We start from the raw sequence: 22698 nt of genomic DNA, 5'->3' as shown, positions 1-22698 counted from the left end.
TTTGCATGGTGCCTAAGATTCTGTATTACGGAGGTAGAGAATTTAGAGTGTGTTAAGTCTTAGCACTAGTACCTGAAAGTCTAAAAATGTGTGTGTCACATAAAACTGACAGTGACAAGTGGCCTTGAGTCTGCAGAGGGCTTTACCTTCTACACAAATTTATTCTAAAACGTGTCTTTCCCTCCAAGGTGTCCCCACCCCCGGACCCAGTGCGAACGTGGCCAGTGATGCCATGTCCATCTTGGAAACTATCACTTCTCTCAACCAAGAAGCTAGTGCTGCCAGGGCTTCGACAGAAACGTCAAATGCCAAGACCGGTGAGAGAATGTCCAAAAAACCCCCATCTCAGCCAAGCACTGACACTAGTGCTGAGAAAGAGAGGACTTCAGAGGACACAGCTGATAAAGAAAAATCTACACCTGACTCTTCAGGGGAAGGGCAGGAAGCTGCCCCTGGGTCTGAAGAACTTAGTGATCCCCCTTGTCCAACTGAAGAAATGAAAAATCACACAAGAGAAAGTACTAGTTCAGTTCTGCTAAATAAGGATGCTCAACAAGAAAGCAGTGACCAAAAAAGCAAATCAGCAGATAAAGGTGAAAAGAAGCCAGACAGCAATGAAAAGGCAGAAAGAAAGAAAGAGAAGAAGGAAAAGACTGAAAAGAAAATCGATCACTCAAAAAGAAGCGAAGATGTACAAAGAGTAAAAGATGAAAAACAAGCAAAGGATAAAGAAGTAGAATGTTCAAAACTTCCTTCAGAAAAAACCAATAGTAAAGCTAAAACTGGCGAAGGAACAAAAGAAGGTAAAAACTTGGGAAAGTCTACAACAGTTTAAAGAACAATGAGTGTCCACTGGGGTCACATCAAATTTGCCTTCAAAGTTTTATAAATATATTTGCTACTTGTGTTTTTAAAGCCTGAAAACTCATATTCTCTTTGCTAAAATGAGCATTAAGCATTTGTATATTTCCTTTCCATTCTCATGTGCCAGTTCACAATGCAAATGAACAGAGACATTCTAAACCTTATAATTTAACCCATAATTTATTCACATACATTATTCCAAGCAAATTAATAGTCATATATGCTAATCTTTAAAATACTAGATAGTGAATATTTCAGTTACTTAATATTTGCTTTTTGTATATCATTCACATCAGTTTTATTAATTTTATAGGATAACCTTGCCTTTTTGTTTTCTGAAAACAGCTCTACCTTATTTGATATTGGTTACTAATGGTGAGAGATTATTTCTGAAGTTGAAGTTCTTTGAGCAGTTAAAGCAGAAAAATGTTAATGTAATTTAGGAATTGGGTGCTGTTTCTGTTCTTACACAAGACGATTTATTTTCTATGTTTCATTGTCTTGTAGATTTCTCTTTGATAGATTCTGATGTGGATGGACTTACAGACATCACAGTTAGCTCCGTCCACACCAGTGACCTTTCATCTTTTGAAGAAGACACTGAGGAGGAGGTTGTGATGTCTGAGAGCATGGAAGAAGGAGAGATTACATCAGATGGTAAAGCATTTTACTTAATAAAGCCTCTGTGAAGCTTCCTGTTGAGCAGTATTTGTATATTCAGATGGCTGTGTCGTGAAAGACAGTGTGGCGCCGTGGCAGGAGCTTGGGACTTTTAGTTGGAAGATTTATTTCTGAGTCCCAGCTCCAAGATTGTCTATCTGAGCAAGCTTGGTAAGTTACTAAACTTCAACAAGCCTAGGTTCTCTATCTCTTAGCTCCACTCCCTAGGATTGTTACAAGAGTTGGATGAGATCATGCTTGAACATGCCATGTTTTGAGTGTTTGGAGGGGCACAGTCAGCAAGACTGTCCTCACTCTGCCACCCACTGCAAATTCAGATCCCCAAGACCACCCTCAGGTTTGGTAATTCACTAGAAGGACTTGTTGAAAGCTATTAAATTCATGGTTATGGTTTCTTACAGCTGAGGGACACATTAAAATCAGCCAAGGGAAAAGGCAATAGGCTATATAGTCCGTCACCCGGAATCACATAGTCACCAGGAGTCATGTAGCTAGTGAGCACAGCACCATTTCAAACCTACATCCTGGCTTCTAACTAATACCTTATGTTTCTCTTTAACATGTGATTAAATATTGTTTATGATTTTTTGAAAAGTCAAAAATGTTGAATGTTATTTGCAATTGCCTGTGGATATCATCTAGTAAATTTGCCACTGGCTCTTGGATTGAACCCGCCTGCCAATGCAGGAGATGCAAGATGCAGGTTCAATCCTTGGATCAGGAAGATCCCCTCGGGGAGGGCATGACAACCCACTCCAGTATTCTTGCCTGGAGAATCCCATGGACAGAGGAGCCTGGTGGGCTACAGTCCTTGGGGGTCGCACAGAGTTGGGCATGCCTGAAGCAACTTAGCACATATTTGGATAGAATATCTGTAGAGAAAATCATAGGCAAAAAAAAAGTAGAAAGTTTTAATGCTGTAGATGTATTAATATTTTTCAGTCTCTCCCGTTTTTCATTATTTTCTTAGTATCCATTTCAAAAACTGGATTAGCAGCCTCCAAAATGCAAGGGAGCACTTCTCACTCTTCATAATTATCCTCATGAGGTCATTTCTGAGTACTGATGGAGGAAGAATGCCCTTATCCTGTGAACACTTCACTTTCTCTGACCAAACGGAAATCTTACTTCTAGATGCTTTATTGGGTCTTTTCAAGGTTTTTCCTGGACAGGGCTAGATTTTCTGTGTATGGAATCCAAAATGTAAGAAAATTGTTCTTTTGAGAGTACTGAGCAATACTTAGTACCACTTCATTGCTTCTTGCTGTGTCATGGGGAACTTTTCTTCCTTCCTAGGGTAGAGGGGTTTTAGTATATACTTGCTGTAGGTCCAGTTATTGATTCTTGCCTCTTCCATAAGCAAAAGATCATAAATGGTCATTAAAATTTCAAGTTTAAAGTGTGGCTTGAAGGGAGTTTGTTCAACTTAATACTGGTAAAGTATTCATGCCAAGTCTGTTGACATACAAATGAGGATTAACTATTTGTCAAGGAAACTTAAGTAACTCTTAAAGTCTAATTTTTCTTTTTGATATGTGAGAAGCTGAAAGAAAGAAACAGTACGTAAATCAGGAGGACATTCCTGGTGGTCCATTGGTTAAGACTCTGTGCTTCCAGTTCAGGGGGCATGAGTTTGATCCCTACCCTGAGAAGTTCTGCATGCCATGTGGCACAGCCAAAGAAAGAAACCAAAAAAAAGTTTGAATAAATAAAGATATGGATTATAGCCTTTAAAAATTTCTGAATTTTCATATACTGATATTTCTCCTATTGGACCTACAAATACCTTTAAACTACTTTGAAGCAGCTTTTGCCACTTGATATTGATGTTAATTGCTGATTGACAGAAGTGCTCTTCTTTCTACTGGCTTTCTTCCAGATGAAGAGAAGAACAAGCAAAACAAAACAAAAACTCAAACCAGTGATCCCAGTGAAGGAAAAGCAAAAAATGTGCGGCATGCTTATGTTCACAAACCATATCTTTACTCAAAGTATTATAGTGATTCTGATGATGAACTTACTGTGGAACAACGGCGGCAGTCTATCGTAAGTCAGATTTGAGCTCTTGTTATGTTAACCTATTAAATCAGGTTGGCATACTTGACTAGTCTGTTCACAGGCTACTGGTGAGCATTCGAAATGGTGACTTATAGGTTCCACCTTCAGGAACTTTGTCATTTAACTAGGCAGAATAGATAAAAACTTGTGATGGAACTGTTCATATCATCATGATTGGTGAAAAACTGGTAACACCCTCAGTGTTTCATAGTATGGAAATGTTTGACCTGAGTATGGATCCAGTCATAAAGAGAGATGGCATCAGCCGTTAACATATTATTAAGAGAGAAGTGCAGTCGTCCACATACTTCCTGCATTTGATAGTACTTCTAAGATGTACCACTGAATTATTAACAGCTTTTTAGAGAAATTGCTACCTCATTGTATGTATACATCAGTTTTAATAAGTTGGCTTACAATTTCAGAAACATTAAAATATGAAAAGTTGTGCATCAAAGAATGAGGAAATACTCCTCCATAAACAATGATTTGAAGGAAGTGCACCAAAATGTTAATGGTGGCTTCTCTCTTAAGAGGCTAGTTGATCAGGAGTTATGCTCGTGCTTAGGGTGTTTGGCACTTGGAGGCTTTGAGTTCTGGGCAGGAAAGAGATGGTAGAGTAACACAATGACTGGATCCTCCCTGGTTTCAAATTACAACTACAGGAAGTCCCACATCCAAACCCTGGGTCCTGAGAGTATAGCCAGCAAGTAACATTTATTGTAGGACCATCCTGTCACTTGAATCTGCATTTCAGCTTTCTTTGAGAAAATCAGAAAATTATGATGCTCATAGATATTTTTATAACTAGCCTTTTAATTGTAATAACAGTTTATTAAACCACCATTTCCCCAAATGATATCTTTAAATTGATGGCATTCTGAAAGTTAGTAAGGGAAAAATGTCACCTTCTGTCTCTTTTGAAACACATGCACACACACATAGACGTGTTTATAGTGGTATGTATGCACTTTTGCAGAGCCCATTAATTTGTGAGAACATCTGAAGGGCAAGCATATTTTTTTTCAGGGTGTTCTTGCTCTTACTTGAGAATCTGTCAGCATTATTATGAATATTTTGTGGTTTTAGGCTAAAGAAAAAGAAGAGAGACTTTTAAGAAGGCAAATTAATAGAGAAAAACTTGAAGAAAAACGAAAACAGAAAGCGGAAAAGACAAAGTATTCAAAAGCTAAAAGTCAAGGTATAAGAGATCTTAACTTTTAATATTTTAAACCATGTACTTATATACTCCACTGACTTCTAGATATTAAGATAGCTTATGAGATATGATTATAAAATAAAGTGATAAAAATTGTATTGTAGATTTTTAAACTATGTATTTTAAGATGTGGAAGATTTCCTTTTTAATCTGATGTCTTTAGTCACTTGTTTATTATATTTCTATATCTAAGTTAAACATTCTATCTATCACATACCAGATTATACAACTCACCTCATAGCAGTTTATTTTCCAGTGATTATGGAATGAATCATCACTGGAAAATTTATTGTTAACTTGTGAGTCCTCAAGCCTTGCAGTGATATTAATGGAATTCATCTATACTTTAACTAAAATGTCAAACATTTATCTGGAATATTTCACTGGACAACATTGAACTTCCTCTGGACACTGATCTTGTTTGATGTAAAATACACACGTGTACATATATGAGCACTTAAAATAAAAAATATAAGACTTCTCCATCTACATGAAATATTTTTATTCCAATACAACTTAGAGATATTGAAGCCATTTTTCATTTTTACAGTGATTAGAAAATCTTAATGAAGAATAAAGATTGCACTGATAAAAACTGTGTTCTGAAACATAGTTTATTGATTGCTTCTTCCTCAGGCAAAAGCAGTGTGGACTTAGAAGAACCATCCACAAAAGGTTTGGAGCCCAAAGCCCCCCGAATTAAAGAAGTCCTTAAAGAGCGGAAAGTTTTAGAGAAAAAGGTAGCCTTAAGCAAAAGGAGGAAAAAGGATTCCAGGTACGTATTTATTTGGCCACATTCCCATTATAACATTCTCTTGGCATGCTTTCAGAAGAGAGGCATTGAAAATGACAGTAAAGAGCCAGACCTAGAACGTGCAAATTATTCCATGTTTATGAAATACCTTTTAGGATTTCCTTTTCAGTATTAATTCATTGTATTAATATCTATGATATTTCAAAATAGTGTGTACTAATCTCTTTCTTTTGTGGGGGTGGGGGCAGACTTTATTTGATAATCTGATGGAACCATTGGACTCTTTGCCCAGAGAAATGCGTGTGCATGTGCACACAGTTGTCACTAGAGTCTCAGAGAGCATGTAGACCTCTGGCAGCACTCAGGAGCCATTCCTGTTCCGGACGTTCAGGCCCCTCTGGCTGGCGGTGGCTGCCTCCGTTCTCTAGCCTGCCCACACACTTCAGTAGTGTCTCATGCTCCTTCCCATAAACCAGAGTTCCAAGCCAAACATTGTTTTTAGCACCACATGATCACGGTTAATTCTGTAAGAATCACAAAGCTGAAGAGACTGAGGGTGGCTGTGTGGGCATGGGCTACAGCATTGCTGTACCAGCAACATGCAGTTCTGTAAGTTTATTTTAGACTTGAGGTAACTAAATCAGTAGTTTTAGCTGAGTCAATAATCTGCAGAACTCGGTGAGAGGAGGTGGCTCTCATTTTTCTTACAGACTTCAGCCTTCTCCATCTGAATAAATAAAACTACTCGGTTTATTCAGAAGATAAGACTTTCAAAATGAAATGGTAGCCCATATCATATTCATCTTCAAGTGACAAATCACAAATTTTTGTTTCAAGAATACTTCCCTGTAGGACCAAGAGTGGTCCACTTCACATTCGGGATTTAGCTCTTCACTGTCAACCAAGAATAGGACTTAATTTGAAGTGCACGAGTCTCTAGGTACCAGTTAAGTGTTTTATAGTAAAGAAAAGCTCGGCTTGTTTTTAAATCTTGCTGAGAAATTTAAATCACGTTTTTTGGTCCAAAGTTCTTACTTCACGTTTTGCCCTACCTAGGAACATTGATGAGAATGCTAAAAAGAAACAGCAACCTGAAGAAGATTCTAGAGAAACACTCAAAACAAGTGAGGTATGTCTTAATTAGTAAAACCCCATTTTAAATGCTCTTCTGTTAGATATTAGCCATTCAGTTCTTTGTAGTAAAACTTAGAATACAGTCTGATTTTTTTTCTACCTTGAATAGAAAGTCTGTCGCATTCCAGCTCCCCCATCCTATTATGGCCTAAATTCTTCATTTTGGCAAGTTGATTCATGTGATCTTTTATCTGGATAATAGCTACTTTTCTCCTCTTCTCTCTTTCCCCAATTCCCCCACCTCTTGTTTCTTAAATTGACAATAATAAAATAGCCAGGAATAATAATGACAAAGAAAAGGAGGAAAAAGCTAAAATCCTTCTGCTAACAAATTATCATTCTTTTCCATTTCTCACCCACATATGTTCATAATTTTGTAGAGCAAATGTAATCTTGCATAGTGTTTTTAACATTCCCCCATGCTCATTTCATGCTGTAGCTTCCTAATTATTATATCTGATGGTTATATAGCTTGCACTGAATGAATACACCATAATTTAAGCATTTCCTTATAGTTGAGCACTTAGACTGTTTTCTAAGATGTGATCATTTTAAATAGTAAAACTGTGTAGATAAAAATACCCTCAAAATGTTCAGTAAGTACATTTCTTCTCCCTTTTGTTTTACTGTGATAAACGTTTGTTTTCACTGGGTTTTTATCTTTCTATACACTTCCATATTTATAATTCTATAGCTGAACTATTGAATATCTTAACACTTCTAAGGGAAGCAGTAATAATTTAGTAATTAATTATTCATAGCTGGTAAATATTCTTAATGCCTTTATGTAGAAATTAGAGTCATATAGTATATCCTGATATTCTAATGTTATATTTTTAATATTTAACTTTATTTTATGAGAAATTCCTGTGAAAAATGATCTCATAAGATTGTATTCACATTAATTGGTTAGAACTTATTGTAAAATTAGGTTGATGGCATCCCTGTTAGTTCTTTATTTGTGGAATTTAATTTTAAAGTATTTTTTTAAGATCTTGCTATGTCCCAGTCCCTATAGTAATAGTGTATTAATCTTCATGTTAAAGTGTAAAAAAGGTGCAGTGATAAACTGACCCAGAAACACAAAGGGCTTTCTGAGGATTTCAGCCCATTGTTTAAATAAGAATAATTATAGCTAGTTCATGAGTCCTTATTATAAAGTGTTGTTGGTCATTAACATCAGTCCAGTCAGCACCAGACTGTGGGTCGGGAGGAAGGTTTGGCTGCTTTGGTCTATTGGTATCTTCCCTTGGATATGAACATGTACATCTGATGTATATGATTACTATTAGTTACCATGAGTTTCTATGTGCATTTGAAGCTTCCTAAATAAACTGTCTTCCTGGTAACCTAAATTCATGAAGTTCCCATAGATAATTTGCATTTCTAAATTAAAATGTAAGATACCTTTATTTCATTGTAAAATTTTTAATTGCCTTCATTAGGTATTAAGCTTTTGGACTAAAAAGAACTAATGTCATTCTTTCAGCTTCTGTTTATTAGTGACCACTGGGCATTAGTGGGCTTTATTAATTTAAAGTCTGAGAAGGCCTTCAAATGCCTGGATGCACCTCAGGAGAAAGAACTACTTCCTATAAAGATGCTGCTATTATAGTGGGAAGAGTATTAGACCTGGAATGAAATTATCTGAACTCATTGCTGGGTGTCTCATTATTGAACCTTCCTGAGTTTCAGGTTCCTGATGCATAGAAGTATGTTAATAATACCTACCAGCTGCTGGCAGAGATGAAATAAGTAAGGTGTAGCATGTAGTAAAGAATTCACCTGCCAATTCAGGAGACGCAGGTTCGATACCTGGGTCAGGAAGACTGCCTGGAGAAGGAAATGGCACACCACTCCAGTTTTCTTGCCTGGGAAATCCCATGGACGGGGGAGCCTGGCGGGCTACAGTCATTGGGGTCACAAAGAGTCGCGTGGCTTAAGAACTTCAACAACAACAAGCATGTTACAACATGCAACATACTAAATGCACCCAAATTTTAGATTTGAATATAAAAACTAATCTTAGTAGGTCTCATATTTTAACTTTTATTTTCTTACAGCATTGTGAAAAGGAAAAAGCATCTTCTTCCAAGGATTTGAAGCATGTTCATGCAAAGAGTGAACCAAGTAAACCTGCCCGGAGACTTTCAGAGTCTTTGCACCCAGCTGATGAAAACAAAAACGAATCCAAAATAGAAAGGGAACACAAGAGACGGACTTCTACCCCTGTTGTGGTGGAAGGGGTGCAGGAAGAGACTGACACAAGGGATGGAAAAAGGCCAGTGGAACGCTCAGAAAGTGGCACAGAAGAGCCCCAGAAACAGAAAAGCACACTCAAAAACGAAAAGCATCTAAAGAAAGATGATTCAGAAACACCACATTTAAAAAGCCTGCCTAAGAAAGAGGCGAAATCCTCCAAGGAAAAGCCTGAAAAAGAGAAAACTCTGTCAGAAGACAAACCGTCTACAAAACACAAGTACAAAGGTGACAGTGCACATAAAGCAGGTGACGAGGCTGAGGTCCACTCTTCTGAGAGAGGCCTGAAAGATGAGAACGTTCAGAAGACAAGTCAGCAAACAAAACTTGCGTCAGATGATAAAGCTGAACGAAGAAGTAAACACCGGAATGAAAGGAAATTGTCAGTTTTGGGCAAAGATGGTAAACCAGTTTCTGAGTATATCATAAAAACCGACGAGAACGTTCGTAAAGAAAATAAGAAAGAGAGGCACGGGTCAGCCGACAAAACGAAGGCAGAGCACAAATCAAGAAGATCAAGTGATTCTAAAATTCAGAAGGACTCTCTGAGCTCCAGGCAACATGGAAGCACAGTACAGAGAAGAAGCGAAAGTTACTCCGAGGATAAATGTGATAATGACTCGACTAACGCAGATAGTAATTCCAAACCAGAAGAGGTGGTTCACAAGGAGAGGCGAAGAACCAAGAGCTTGTTGGAAGAGAAACTTGTGTTGAAGACTAAGTCCAGAAGCCAAGGCAAACAGTTGAAAGCATCTGAAACAGAATCACAGGAAAATACCACAAAACTGGCAACCACTCCAAAACCAGAGAAGGAGAAGAACACTGAAGAAGGTGACCCAGAGAGACAGCGCAAGTCCAGGGTTGAAGACAGACCTTCTGAGGAGAGTGGTGTGGACCCCACGTCAGAGAGCGCGGCCCCTTCAGCACATAGCGTGCAGAGAGAGTCTGGTCACAGAGCGAAGTTGCCGCCAGCAAAGGAGAGGTGCAAGGGTGACAAAGAGTCAGGCGCCACCAGACTCGAGAGAAGGCTGTCAGACGGGCACAAAAGCAGGAGCTTAAAGCACGGTAGTAAGGACGCGAAAAAGAAGGAAGACAGCAAAACAGAGGACAAGGATGGAAAAGAAGGTGACGGCAGTCACGAGAAGCCCAGAGGAAGTGGTTCGGTCGTAGAGAAGAAGTTAAGTAGAAGGTTGTGTGAAAATCGAAGAGGCAGCGTATCCCAAGAGATGGCTAAAGGAGAAGAAAAACCAGCAGCAAACCCTTCGGGCGCTCCCAGTAGTTCCTCCCTTCAGAGACCAAAAAAAAGTGATCCTGCCCTGATACCTGAACAAGAGCCAATGGAAATTGATCCCGAGCCAGCCACGGAAAATGCAGCAGAGGTCCGCAAAACCCAAGATGGCAGCAGTAGCTCTCAGCAAGACCTTGACTCAGAAAATGTTATGAAACAAAAAACCACCACTGCAGTCCTGAGGGAGGGGTTACAGACTCCCACGGGGGACTCAAAAACAGCATCTCCGGCCTGTAGATCAGGACGTGGAACAGGAGCTGTTGGTAATTCTGAAAAGCACGCTGACCATAGAAGCACCCTGACCAAGAAAATGCATCTCCAAAGCTCCGTGTCCAAACCTAACTCTGGGGAGAAGGAGTCCGCTCAACGAGGAACTCACGAAATGAATGTAGACTCTGAAACGAGTCACTGTTTGTTACCCCATGCCCCGTCAGAAAGTGACAGGGCACAGAAGAATTTGAAAACCACCACCAAGCCCACTGAAGAACGCCTTGCTCCAGGAGCTGCCACTCTTAAACATTCCACAAAGGCAGATCCCGCCCCGTCCTTAGGCCCCATGGCTGCTGGGTCTCAGAAACATTCTCACGATTCAGGGGTGCCTCCTGTAGTTGACGAAAGAACTGGGTCAGAAGGTGCCACAGCCAGCCCCTCGCTCGGCCACCACTCTGAAATCCCTAGGCAAAGCTGGACTGTTGGGGAATCAGAAGTCCCTAGGACAAGTGACAGCAGAGAAGGCGATGCAGTTTCCATGGTAGATACACCAGCAGAAGCCAGCATGGAGAGCAGAGGACGCATTCCGGAGGTTGCCCAGGCCTTCGAGCCGCACAGCAGGCAAGGGAAAGCAGACACGCCTGTGGGCAGTGAGTCAGCAGACAGGACGGTGGGAAATGAGGATGCTGACAAGGAAGGTGGCTTGATGGATGCAGATGGGAAAGGAAGGGACTCAAATTCGAAGCATACAGTTAGGGCTTCTGTGGAAAATGGTGACAAGGCTGGTGCTGCTGTTGATCAGGTGGAAGGCATGAACTCAGATCCTCTTGGACTTGAGCAGAGCAGAGGCCCAGGTGAAGCCAAAAACACACCAGTCGATGCTGACAGAAGGCACGGACACAGTGAAGTGGACACCAGTGTCGGAAGCAACGCCGTGTCCTCTGTTCTACATCAAAGGAGCAGGAAAGCTGAGACACCGACCGCCAGGCCTGGTAGAGGAGAAAAGGCTTCCATCGCCAGCAGCACTGAGGGGAAGGACAGCAGTGTTCCCCTAAACCCGGTGAAGGCGGGGACGGCCACAACCACATCTGCAGAGATGGTGGAGGGTGGGGTGGCCGTGCCTTGCACAAGCATCGAGGCGGACGAAGGCCTCACGACAGGCATGTGCTCCGAAAACCACCCTCTTCATGTCGGGGCGGAAGCCAGAGAAGGCACTGTCTTTGCCGCGGCAGAGGAAGGTGGGGGTGTTGTCACAGAAGGATTTGCAGAAAGCGAAACGTTCCTCACAAGCACCAAAGAAGGAGAAAGTGGGGAATGCGCGGTGGCCGAGCCTGAAGAAAGAAAGACAGAACCTGCGATCGCCCCCGCGGGGACCACCGGGGCTGACGCCAGGAGCGCAGCCTCGGAGGAGAAGGACGACGCTGTGACCAGCGCGGGCTCTGAGGGCAAGTGCGATGGGTCTTCAGGTGGAGACTCGGACCTCGTGGAAGGAACGGTCACGTTTATCAGTGAGGTTGAGAGCGACGGGGCAGTAACAAGCGCTGGGATGGACATCAGGGAGGGGTCCCTGAGCAACGAAGAGTTGGATGGATTCCAGAGAAGCCCGCGGAGAGCAGGTCCCAAGAAGGAAAGCGAGGGGACGGTGACGTGCACAGGGGCAGGGGGGAGAAGAGACGGCGGCGTCTTGTGCTCCGCGGCTGGCGTGGGGCTACAGGAGCAGCGCAGGGTGATGGGGGCCCCCGGGGGCCCGGTAGACACCCCCACGCCCGCGGCAGCCAGCGCTGCCCAAGAGGAAAGCGCTTCTGTGACAGACGGCCCGGAGGGTGAGAGTGCCGTCACCAGCACCGGGATCACGGAGGAGGATGCGGAGGGCCTGGCGAGCTGCACAGGTTCGGAGGAGAGCGGCGAAGGCTTTGCCCTGAGTTCCGAATCCGAAGAAAACGAAGAGAGTGCCATGGACAGCACAGTAGCCAAAGACCCCACTGATGCGCCGGTGGTGGCTGCCGGCCCCGGCGACGACGAGGGCGTGGTGACCAGCACGGGCGCCAAGGAGGACGAGGACGAAGGGGAGGGCGTGGTGACCAGCACGGGCCGGGGGAACGAGGTCGGGCACGCGTCCACGTGCACAGGGATGGAGGAGGAGAGCGAAGGGGGGTCGGTCTGCGAGAGTGCAGGAGGGGACGGGCAGCTCGGCCCTGCGGCGGGCCTCGTGGATGCCGAGGCCGGCGGCACCGTCCCGCACGCGAACGAGAGTACCGTGGACAGCGTGAGTGGCGCAGAGAAGGACGCTAAAGACGCCGAGATCTGCTCCAGCGCCAAAGGGGTCGTGGAGAGCAGCGTCAGCAGCGGGGTTGCAGCGGAGGGCGTGGCGGCTCCCGCTCCCGAGGGTCGCCAGGGGCCCATGACGAGCACGGCTTCAGACCGCAGGGACAGTGAGCTCAGCAGAAAGGAGAAAGCCGATGACACCACGCCCTCCACCGGCCTGGTGGGGGGCAGTTACGAGGCCCTCGTGTCCGCAGCTGTCCCAGAACACGGGCCTCCTCACACATCGCCGGGCGAAAAAGAAGATGAGGGTGTCATCACCTCCGTGGAAAACGAAGACTGTGACGGCCTTGTGGCCGCCACAGCCAGTGACAGTATCGCCAACCAGGCCGGGGTGGCTGGGGGTTCAGGTGAAGGGAAGGGCTTGGTGATCTCCACCAGCACGACAGACGATCTCACCCCGCAGCTGAGCACCGTGGTAGACGTGGGGGCGGGCCGTTCAAGCGCCCCAAGACCTGAAGAGAGCGCGGAAGGCCCCAGAGTGAACGTGGAGGAATTCGAGGCCCCCATGCCCAGCGCGGCGTCGGGTGACGGGAGCCAGCTCACAGCTGCGAGAAACGAGGAGAAAGACGAGTGTGCCATGATTTCCACGAGCATCGGGGAGGAGTTCGAGGTGCCCATTTCCAGCGCGGCAGCCCTCCACGGCGCCCAGAGTCCGCAGCCGGTGGCAGCCGCGGAAGACCGAGCCAAAGGGCTGGCCCCCGTGAGCGCCGACGACTTCGAGGGGCCCACACCCAGTGCGCCCGCGCAAGCCGAGAGCCCCCTCGCTTCAACCAGCAAGGAGGAGAAGGACGAATGTGCCCTCATTTCCACCAGCATCACAGAAGATTGCGAGGCTTGTGTGTGTGGTGTGGCTACGGAACGGGAGCATGAGCCACCCGTCCTGGAGGAGAAGGACGGCAGCGCCATCATCTCCACAAGCTCCGGAGAGGACTGCGAGGGCCCGGTGTCCAGTGCGCTCACTCGAGAGGACGCCCGGGCCTCGGTCACGCCGGCGGAAGAGACGAGCGACGCGGCCATGATTTCCACCAGCACCTCGGAAGGCTGTGAGGCGGTCATGGCGGGCGCCCTCCCTCAGGAGGAGGAGCCGCCCGCCGTCGTGGGCCCGGAGGACGTGAGCGACGCCGCCATCATCTCCACCAGCACGGCCGAATGCCTGCTGGCCCCCGCTGGTCTCGACCGGCAAGAAGAGGTTCATCCGAGTGCAGGCAGCCCCAAAGGAAAGGATGCCCCGTCAGCCACGAAGACGAGCCCTCCTCAGGCCCCTTTGTCCAGCCTAATGGCCGAGGACACGTGTCAGTGTCCTGGGCCCTCCACAGGGGGAGAAGAAGTGGGCCCCGTGGTGGCAGGGGGCACTGGGGAAGGGCATGACCCAGCGTTGGTCAGCATGCTCTCTGCAGGTGTCAGGCGGGTGTTGGAGAGCAAGGGGCTTGGCAAGGACTGTGCAGACAGAGTTCAGAGAGAAGATGAAAGGCCTGAGGCAGGGACATCAGGGGGCAGCACGCCAGCGAGGTGTCCAGCAGGGGGGAGCGGGGACTCACCTGTCGACCCGCAAGGACCAGAGCAGGTGCCCGAGGGCACCTCCGTCAGTGTGTGCTGTTTGACAGCAGTCAGTCCCGGTGCTGAAAAAGCTGATGACCCGTGGGGGCCTGAGGGCAACTTGAAAACCACCACCCCGGAATGTGTTAATGGCCAGGAGTCAGAACCGGCTCTTTCCCACACAGCAGCCCTCCCCACCGCCTATGGTGTAGCGCTCTCAGCCTCTAAGCAGGAGCAGAACTTGACCAGCAAGAGTGACCACCGTGGCCAGTGCACTGTCCCAGCGTCTGCTGAGAAAACAGGAGAAGGTAACAGCGTGACCAAGTCCTGCCAGCAAGGTCTTCAAGTCACTGTTTCTTCTGAAGAAAATTTGCATGACCTAGGTGAGAGTCTTTAAGTACAAATTTTCGTGTTTTATAAAGATAATTGTGTGTACAGGACATTTAAGATGGTTTTGGTTCTGAAAGTGAAAGTGAAGTCGCTCAGCAGTGTCCAAGTCTTTGGGACCCATGGACTGTAGCCTACCAAGCTCCTCCATCCATGGATTTTCCAGGCAAGAACACTAGAGTGGGTTGCCATTTCCTTCTCCAGGAGATCTTCCTGACCCAGGGATTGAACCCGGGGCTCCCACATTGTAGGCAGATGCTTTAGTGTCTGAGCCACCACGGAGGTTTTGGTTCTAGAATGTAGCAAAATCACTGTCATCCAACTTGAGGGTCAGGCTTCTCTAAATCATGTTTAAACGGTTAGTCTTAGACCCACTGCTCATGTGCGACATGGGCAGTGAGGAGACTGCCAGCTGTCTCATTGGCTGGACAAGTGTCGTCTGTAGGACTGTTGTAAGTTACTAACCATCTTTGACCTTCAGGTTTCTTATCAATCAAAATGAAGGCACCTTACAGCAGTGTATGAAATGAGCTTTTTTTTTAATCATCCTCATTTTACAAATGAAAGTTCAGAGAGTTTAAATAACTTGCACAGTACTCGGATGCCTCTTAGGAAAAAAAGTACATCTGAGCCTCAGCTTTCTGTTGTGTGAAAAGGGGACAGTAGCACATAACAACCCCGTTCCAGCCCTCATGTGACTTATTACAGATTCCAGGTGTGTGTCTGTTCAGTCTAGCTGGCTGCTTCTAATTATGTTTTATTTAGCAGCGTTTATTGTTTGTGTAAATGGACTAGTTTCTGGCTTAGTATTTGAAGAAGAAAAGAATCGTGTTCTCTTGTGCTAGATTTCAGAGAGTGCCAGTCTTGTTGGAAACTTGGTACTTTTCAAAGGTGTAAGCTTGGAGCTCAGTCATTGATTACCACTTACCCACCCACTTCAGACACATGATACCAGGTACCACTGTGGATTCAGAAATGGTGGGAAGATGGTTGTGAATCCAGCCACATATTGTGTTTAGGCTGTGATACAGCACCGTGACAGGTGCTTAGGACAGGCTTAACAGGATGCTGTGAGGACTCAGAGTGGGTACGTGGGCTGGACGGGAAGCAAGCAGGGAATGCTATCTTCCTCTCCACTCTGTGTAAATGGGAGCAAGCTGCGCTTTTAAGCTGAAATACCACCTAAGTGCTACTCGGAGGCTGAGGCCTGTTCCTTATGGGGACTTCGGAGACACTGAGATGTTCCAAGGGTTGAAATAAATGACTTTAAATTTATTTGTTGACTTTAACTTAGGGTGAGTTGAATGCTCTGAAAGTTTCTCTGATTCAGCCATTGCTACAGTCTGTTATTCCTCTTGCCTCCTGCCTCTCCTTCCCTTTGAAGGAGCAGGAATAGAAGGACTTTTAGCAAGGAAAAGCCCACAGCCTCCTGGAGAAAGTAAGGGTTTTCTTGGGAGGCTTCCATGTGGGCAGGTGAGAGGAACAATTCGCAGGACAGAGGAGGGAAGGAAAGAAAGGGACAGGTTTGAGTCTAGTAGAGAAAATCCTGTTCCCTTTTTATCTGCTTCACAGTTTTTAACTTTTATGTTCAACTTTTCTGTGTCAGCACAAAGCAAGTAAAATGAATGTGTTCACAAATCACTGTCTTTATTAGGAATATATCTCAGTGGCCTTGAATGTTTTCTTTTAGGGACAAGCTTGATACAGATATCTATAGAAAAATACTTGGAAATAAGACGTCCTCGCAAATGATAGCGTATCATTCTTTGTGGGCAGCCATCATAGCAGCAGGAAACATTTTTACACACATTCCATCCCCCCAAATGTGAGGGCTGAGCACCCCCTAAAATGAGTGAATGACCCCTTGCCTTTTATCTGAGAATTTTCAGACATATTCCCCTTTGTTGTTTTCTACTGACAGCAAACTAAAACAGGATGGAAGAGGGCATGGCATGTCTAGATAGTAACTAGACAACGTTCTGTTACCTTTTGACTCAAGATGTATTTTGCAAGCAAATTCTTAAACTGATTGAATGGTTTGCATTTCTTTAGGCAGCGAAGAGTCTCCATTGAATGCTCTGGGGGGACTGGGACTGAAAACCAACTTGAAACCTGAGGTATGGCTGATTCTTCAGTTCTGCTGAACTGTCAGTGGTGTCCGTACCTTTTCACCATATGTAGGTGTATGTACACGAGCAGAATGCAGCCCCCGCTCTCACTGCACTGAAGCTATCTCAGTTCTGTATTGTCACGTCTTGTGAGGGAAGAGTTCAGAGCCTCAATAGTCTCAGCTGATAGCACCATCATCAATCCATCCACTCAGACCAGAAACCCAAGGGTCACCCTCCGTCACCCCACATTTCATCTATTGCTGGTTCTCATCGTCTCCATTCCCAAAATGTAACTTGAATCCACCTATTTCTGTTTCCACGGCTCCTACCCCGTCTAAGCCTCAGCCCGGGTAGGTAGTGTCCCCATTCTGCTTCCTCTCCAGCCCCTCCTCCAGTCTTCACCCAGCCCTGAGAGTTAGCTTGAAAAGCATAAATTAGGTCATGTCATTGCTCTGCTTGAAATTTCCAGTGACTCCTCATTGCATTTAGAATAAAATCTAGTTTGGGAGGAGGTTCTCTTGTTCTTCTGCCACAGCCTGTGTGCTTTCCACAGTTTAGTCTCCATGCCCCCTTCCCACCTGATCTCCTGGCACCTCGGAGGCCACATGACAAGATAGTGGTAAACATGGGGGCTGTGCGTGCAGGACAGAGGCGCCTCGACTCACAGCAGGGCCAGTGGGTGGGAGGGAGACGGCTTGCAGGAGGACGTTGGAGTGGACTTTTGCAAATAGGGTGGGAGTGTACCCGAGGACACAGAAAGGGAAGAGCCAGTCGTGAGTCCTGAGCGTTGCAGTAGTTCCGGGGCTGAGCTGTGCTGAGACTTCAAGCCTCTTAAAGAAGTGGGACCAGATCAGGAAGGACTTGTGTTCTGTACTCAGCATTTCACTTTAGCACAGTAGGAGAGCCATTGATGGATGAAATACGAGATTACTTTTACCTTTTTGTTCCTAAAGGTTGACAGGATGCTGAGTGCTTTGTTTAACTCACTTGAGGTGAATTAACTTCTTTTTTTTTTTTTTTTAATTTTTATTTATTTATTTATTTATATTGTCATACATTGATATGAATCAGCCACAGATTTACACGTATTCCCCATCCCGATCCCCCCTCCCACCTCCCTCTCCACCCGATTCCTCTGGGTCTTCCCAGTGCACCAGGCCCGAGCACTTGTCTCATGCATCCCACCTGGGCTGGTGACCTGTTTCACCATAGATAATATACATGCTGTTCTTTCGAAACATCCCACCCTCACCTTCTCCCACAGAGTGCAAAAGTCTGTTCTGTACTTCTGTGTCTCTTTTCCTGTTTTGCATATAGGGTTGTCGTTACCATCTTTCTAAATTCCATATATATGTGTTAGTATGCTGTAATGTTCTTTATCTTTCTGGCTTACTTCACTCTGTATAATGGGCTCCAGTTTCATCCATCTCATTAGAACTGATTCAATGAATTCTTTTTAATGGCTGAGTAATATTCCATGGTGTATATGTACCACAGCTTCCTTATCCATTCATCTGCTGATGGGCATCTAGGTTGCTTCCATGTCCTGGCTATTATAAACAGTGCTGCGATGAACATTGGGGTGCACGTGTCTCTTTCAGATCTGGTTTCCTCAGTGTGTATGCCCAGAAGTGGGATTGCTGGGTCATATGGCAGTTCTATTTCCAGTTTTTTAAGAAATCTCCACACTGTTTTCCATACGGCTGTACTAGTTTTTGATCCACAACAGTAAAGAGGGTTCCCTTTCTCCACACCCTCTCTATATCTACCTATAAGCAATCTATAATTCAATGCAATCCCTATCAAGGTTACCAACGGTATTTTTCACAGAACTAGACCAAAGAATTTCACAATTTGTATGGAAATACAAAAACCTCGAATAGCCAAAGTAATCTTGAGAAAGAAGAATGGAACTGGAGGAATCAACCTGCCTGACTTCAGACTCTACTACAAAGCCACAGTCATCAAGACAGTATGGTACTGGCACAAAGACAGAAATATAGATCAATGGAACAGAATAGAAAGCCCAGAGATAAATCCACGACCTATGGACACCTTATCTTTGACAAAGGAGGCAAGGATATACAATGGAAAAAAGACAACCTCTTTAACAAGTGGTGCTGGGATAACTGGTCAACCACTTGTAAAAGAATGAAACTAGAACACTTTCTAACACTATACACAAAAATAACTTCTTATTTCAAAAACCTCATTTACCTTCTTACGGTGCCTTGGACTTTTTAGGTATTTGTGCCATCAGGGGAAGAGAAAAATCATGACGTTTCAGCACCACCAGGAAGTCCAAGTGGGAGAAAGCTGAGTGGAACAGGTAAACTCCTTTTAGTGGTTGTTCACATTATTTTTTCCTTATATGTGGATTTATCTGTTATTACCACTTAAAATTTATAGCTAATTCGTAATAAAACATTGATAGGCTATATGGATTTACCTCTCATTTTTTAACATAGGTTAGAGAAAACTCTTTGCTATTTCATTTTTAACTTACACTTTTTCTTCATCAAGTGTTAACCTCAGTCAAAATCACATAAGGTTGTTGTTTAAATCTGATGTCTCCGAATAATTGTGGCCAAACTAGCTACTTTGGAGCAGACCCTTGCTCTCACCCACACGTGTGTCTCTGTGGCCCTCCCTGTCCTTCCAGGCACCATCACAGCTCATTTTCAAAAGGCTAGTCTGTGCCCGTGTGCCCACTTCTTTTAACTTCACGCTCTTGACCCCTGGGCTCTGGCCGTTGCTGCGTCACTGAAGCTCCTCCCCGCTTGCAGAGCCTCTGCTGTCTCTCTCTGCGCCAGTCTTCAGCCTCCGCTAAAGGTGTGAAGGGTAGAGTCTCAGCCTCAGACAGGGTTAGGACAGCAGTTCTCAAACACTTCGGTCTCCGGACCACTTTACACATGACTTCATGTAAATCTGACCACCCGCCAGAGACCCTCACTATACCACCGTCACCCTGGGGATGACGTGTTTAATATAGGGGATGGGTGGCAGTATATTCAGTATGAGGGGGACACAAGCATCCAGTCCATAGCATTCAAAACACTTGAGAAGTTCAGGCAAAGCACGGTCCAGGAGCAAAGACATCTTTCGAAGGCCCAGTTTCTTACCTTCTCTCTTAATCCCCAGCAGAAGCAGTCGCTTTCCCATTCTTGGCCTCTAGGAAGATACCTTGTGCTGTCATTCATGGCCGAAATCCTGAGACTTCTAATTCAGTTTAGGTGCCTGAGTTATTACATTTTCTATAATTTTTTTTTAAACTCAGCCATGTCTTGTGGGCATCCTTCATTGTCAGTGTATACAGATCAACTTCATTTGTTTTAATAGTGGTCTGTAACGCATGGTCCCACCTGTTGTTAGGTCTTTTAGTGCCCTCCAGTGTTTCTGGGTTTTACTGTTATAAATAACGCTTGCAGTGAGCTTCAATATATGTGTAACCATGTACTTCCCCTAGTGTTTTTGAAAAAGTGAACCGAGAGGTCAAAGAACATATACATTTAAATTTTCATTTCAAGCACTTGATATCCCCCCTAATTTGGAGACAAATATTGAAGAACAAGTAGGTGTGTATTCGGTGCACCAGGCAAAGAGAAAGGCGGTGTGTGAGCGGTGGTGTGTATAAGTCCTCAGTCCGGGCTATCTGGGGCTGTCAGGGTGGGGATCTTCCAAGGCAAACCATCTGAAAGGGCAGCCTTTGAAGTATGTGACCACAGGAACCTTATAAGCAGAAATACCAGGGGTTCCTGGAAGACCACCCCAAGACCTGGTAAGCCACTTGTCCTGACATGTTAAAACCCTAACAATGACTAATCTTCCCAAAACTTGGATAGATGATATTAGTTAAAATTCCTGTGTATGTGTTAGAGTACACATAATTAACATCCCATTTGTTAATTGTCAAGAAGGTAACATTTTTGGATTCTAAAGTTCTTTGTTCCCAGAGTTATATTTCAGACTGTGTTTAGGTACAGTTCAATAAGAGATCTACTTACGTAAAAGGAAGTTGTTTAAAAGAAAAATGTGTGTTCTGTCATTGTTGAGTAGAAACAGTAGGCCTTGTACTTCAGTCTTCCAAAGAATATAAATAGACCTTTGCTGTTCTAGGGGATAAGATCTAACTCTTCATTTGATGGGATTATTTTTAAATGAACCAGCGTTACCCTGTCACTTAACAGTTACAGTGGAGACCTTCCCCACCTTCCTTCCAAGCCTCAGATCGCCAACATGGTTAAATCACTGTAGTGATCTAATGGATTGCTGCCATTACTCTAAAAACAGGGAACGTTATTTTTGTCGTTGTTCTGGTTGTGTGACAGAACATAGATGGTATTGATAGAAAATAATTGGCCCAGAAGTTATAATTCACAAAGGCAGCTGGGCCCCTTAGCGACACAGTCTCACTTAACTAAAAGCTCTCGATTTGTTTCTGTAGTTCAGAACCAGCTTTCAGCTTCCTCATTTCTCATTTTTGTCTTTGAACAGTTGAACTGCAGAGGGAGCCTTCGCTGGCGATTGAATCACCAAATGTAAGCCACCGTAATTGTTTGGATTTTGTTGTTATCACTTGGGATTGTTCTGATTTGGGGTTTTGAAAGTGATTACATTTTTGGGAGGGGCTGGCCCTGCGTTTCTTTAGGAGGTGAGGCCATTTGTAGTGTGCTCTCCATTGAAATTCACCCTACTCACATCTTTAATTTCATGTTCAACTTTATCCAGTGATGTCAGGAAATTTAGTTGCTGTTCAACTTTATCCAGTGATGTCAGGAAATTTAGTTGCTTATCTCAGAAAAAAAGGAGTCACTCTGAATTCAGCAGCCCTGTGTTCTAGTGGCTCTTTACGCCAATATCATGAGAGAGAACCAAGGAAACAGAAGAAGGAAATATCATGAGACAGAACCGAGGAAATATCATGAGACAGAACCAAGGAAATAGATCCAGATCCCTCGGACTTGGGAGCTCCCCTGGTAATCTTAATGAAATTCTTTGAAGAATTGGGAGCTTTCTATTTTTTATTGCTATAATAGGCCTGCAAATTGGACTGTGGTGTTTTAAATTATCCCGGTGCTGTCGACCAAACCAACTTTAAGAACTTCACTGTATATCTTTAGAAAGTGTTTGTGAATGTACTAAACTGTAATTGCCGTGAATACATATTTTTTTCCTAGCTGTGGCTTTCATAATCCCTTTTGTCCTTGAAGGAATTTTTTTTTTTTTTGGTCTTTCTTCATGCATAGAGGAGTGCACATTTTGTAAAATGCTTGTAAATCACAGATAGTCACATTCTTTCCAGTGTCACTAGGAGACTCAGAAGAGCCCTGCTTCCCACCAAACACCCGTGGTGCTGGGGGGCTTACCTCCCCCTGTTGAGACATCCCAGGCTGTATCTGGGCCCTCAACCCAGTCTGCTGAGGGAAAGGGAGAGAAAAGCCCCACTTGGTTCTGTTGGGGTTTACCCTCGAAGAGCTCAAAGGATTCGAAATGTGGCTGCATCTCCAGGCTGCCCCACCGTGTGCTGCAGCAGCTGCCTTTTCCCTATCTGAGCATGTCTGTCCTCCTTTCCAAGTAGGAAATTCTGTAGCTGGGGTTTAGAATGTTGTGTAGGATATTCTGGGGGCTTCCCAGGTGGCTTTAGTGTGGTAAAGAACTCACCTTCCAGTGCAGGAGACATAAGAAACTCGGGTTCAATCCCTGGATGGGGAAGATCCCTGGAGAAGGGAATGGCAGCCCACTCTAGTGTCCTTGCCTGGAGAATCCCATGGACAGAGGAGCCTGGTGGGCACAGTCTGTGGGGTTGCAAAGAGTCGGACACGACTGAAGTGACTGAGCAGACATGAGGGATATCTGGAGACTTTCCCTCAGT

General features: G+C 44.6%; 1 protein-coding gene across 1 annotated transcript in view; it reads left to right on the top strand.

Moving 5' to 3' along the window:
• The window catches only part of BOD1L1 (biorientation of chromosomes in cell division 1 like 1), a 51456-nt gene that overhangs the window by 10718 nt on the left and 18040 nt on the right, over nt 1–22698 (top strand). The window contains exons 4-13 of the mRNA XM_043447751.1: nt 189–803; nt 1372–1521; nt 3425–3591; nt 4693–4804; nt 5459–5597; nt 6633–6705; nt 8774–14711; nt 16768–16832; nt 19071–19155; nt 21321–21364. Of these exons, the coding sequence (XP_043303686.1) occupies nt 189–803; nt 1372–1521; nt 3425–3591; nt 4693–4804; nt 5459–5597; nt 6633–6705; nt 8774–14711; nt 16768–16832; nt 19071–19155; nt 21321–21364 (7388 nt within the window). The remainder of the gene's footprint in view (nt 1–188; nt 804–1371; nt 1522–3424; nt 3592–4692; nt 4805–5458; nt 5598–6632; nt 6706–8773; nt 14712–16767; nt 16833–19070; nt 19156–21320; nt 21365–22698) is intronic.

Source organism: Cervus canadensis, chromosome 26 (genome assembly GCF_019320065.1).
Source record: "Cervus canadensis isolate Bull #8, Minnesota chromosome 26, ASM1932006v1, whole genome shotgun sequence".
NCBI lineage: Eukaryota > Metazoa > Chordata > Mammalia > Artiodactyla > Cervidae > Cervus > Cervus canadensis.
This window is presented reverse-complemented; position numbering and strand designations above follow the sequence as displayed.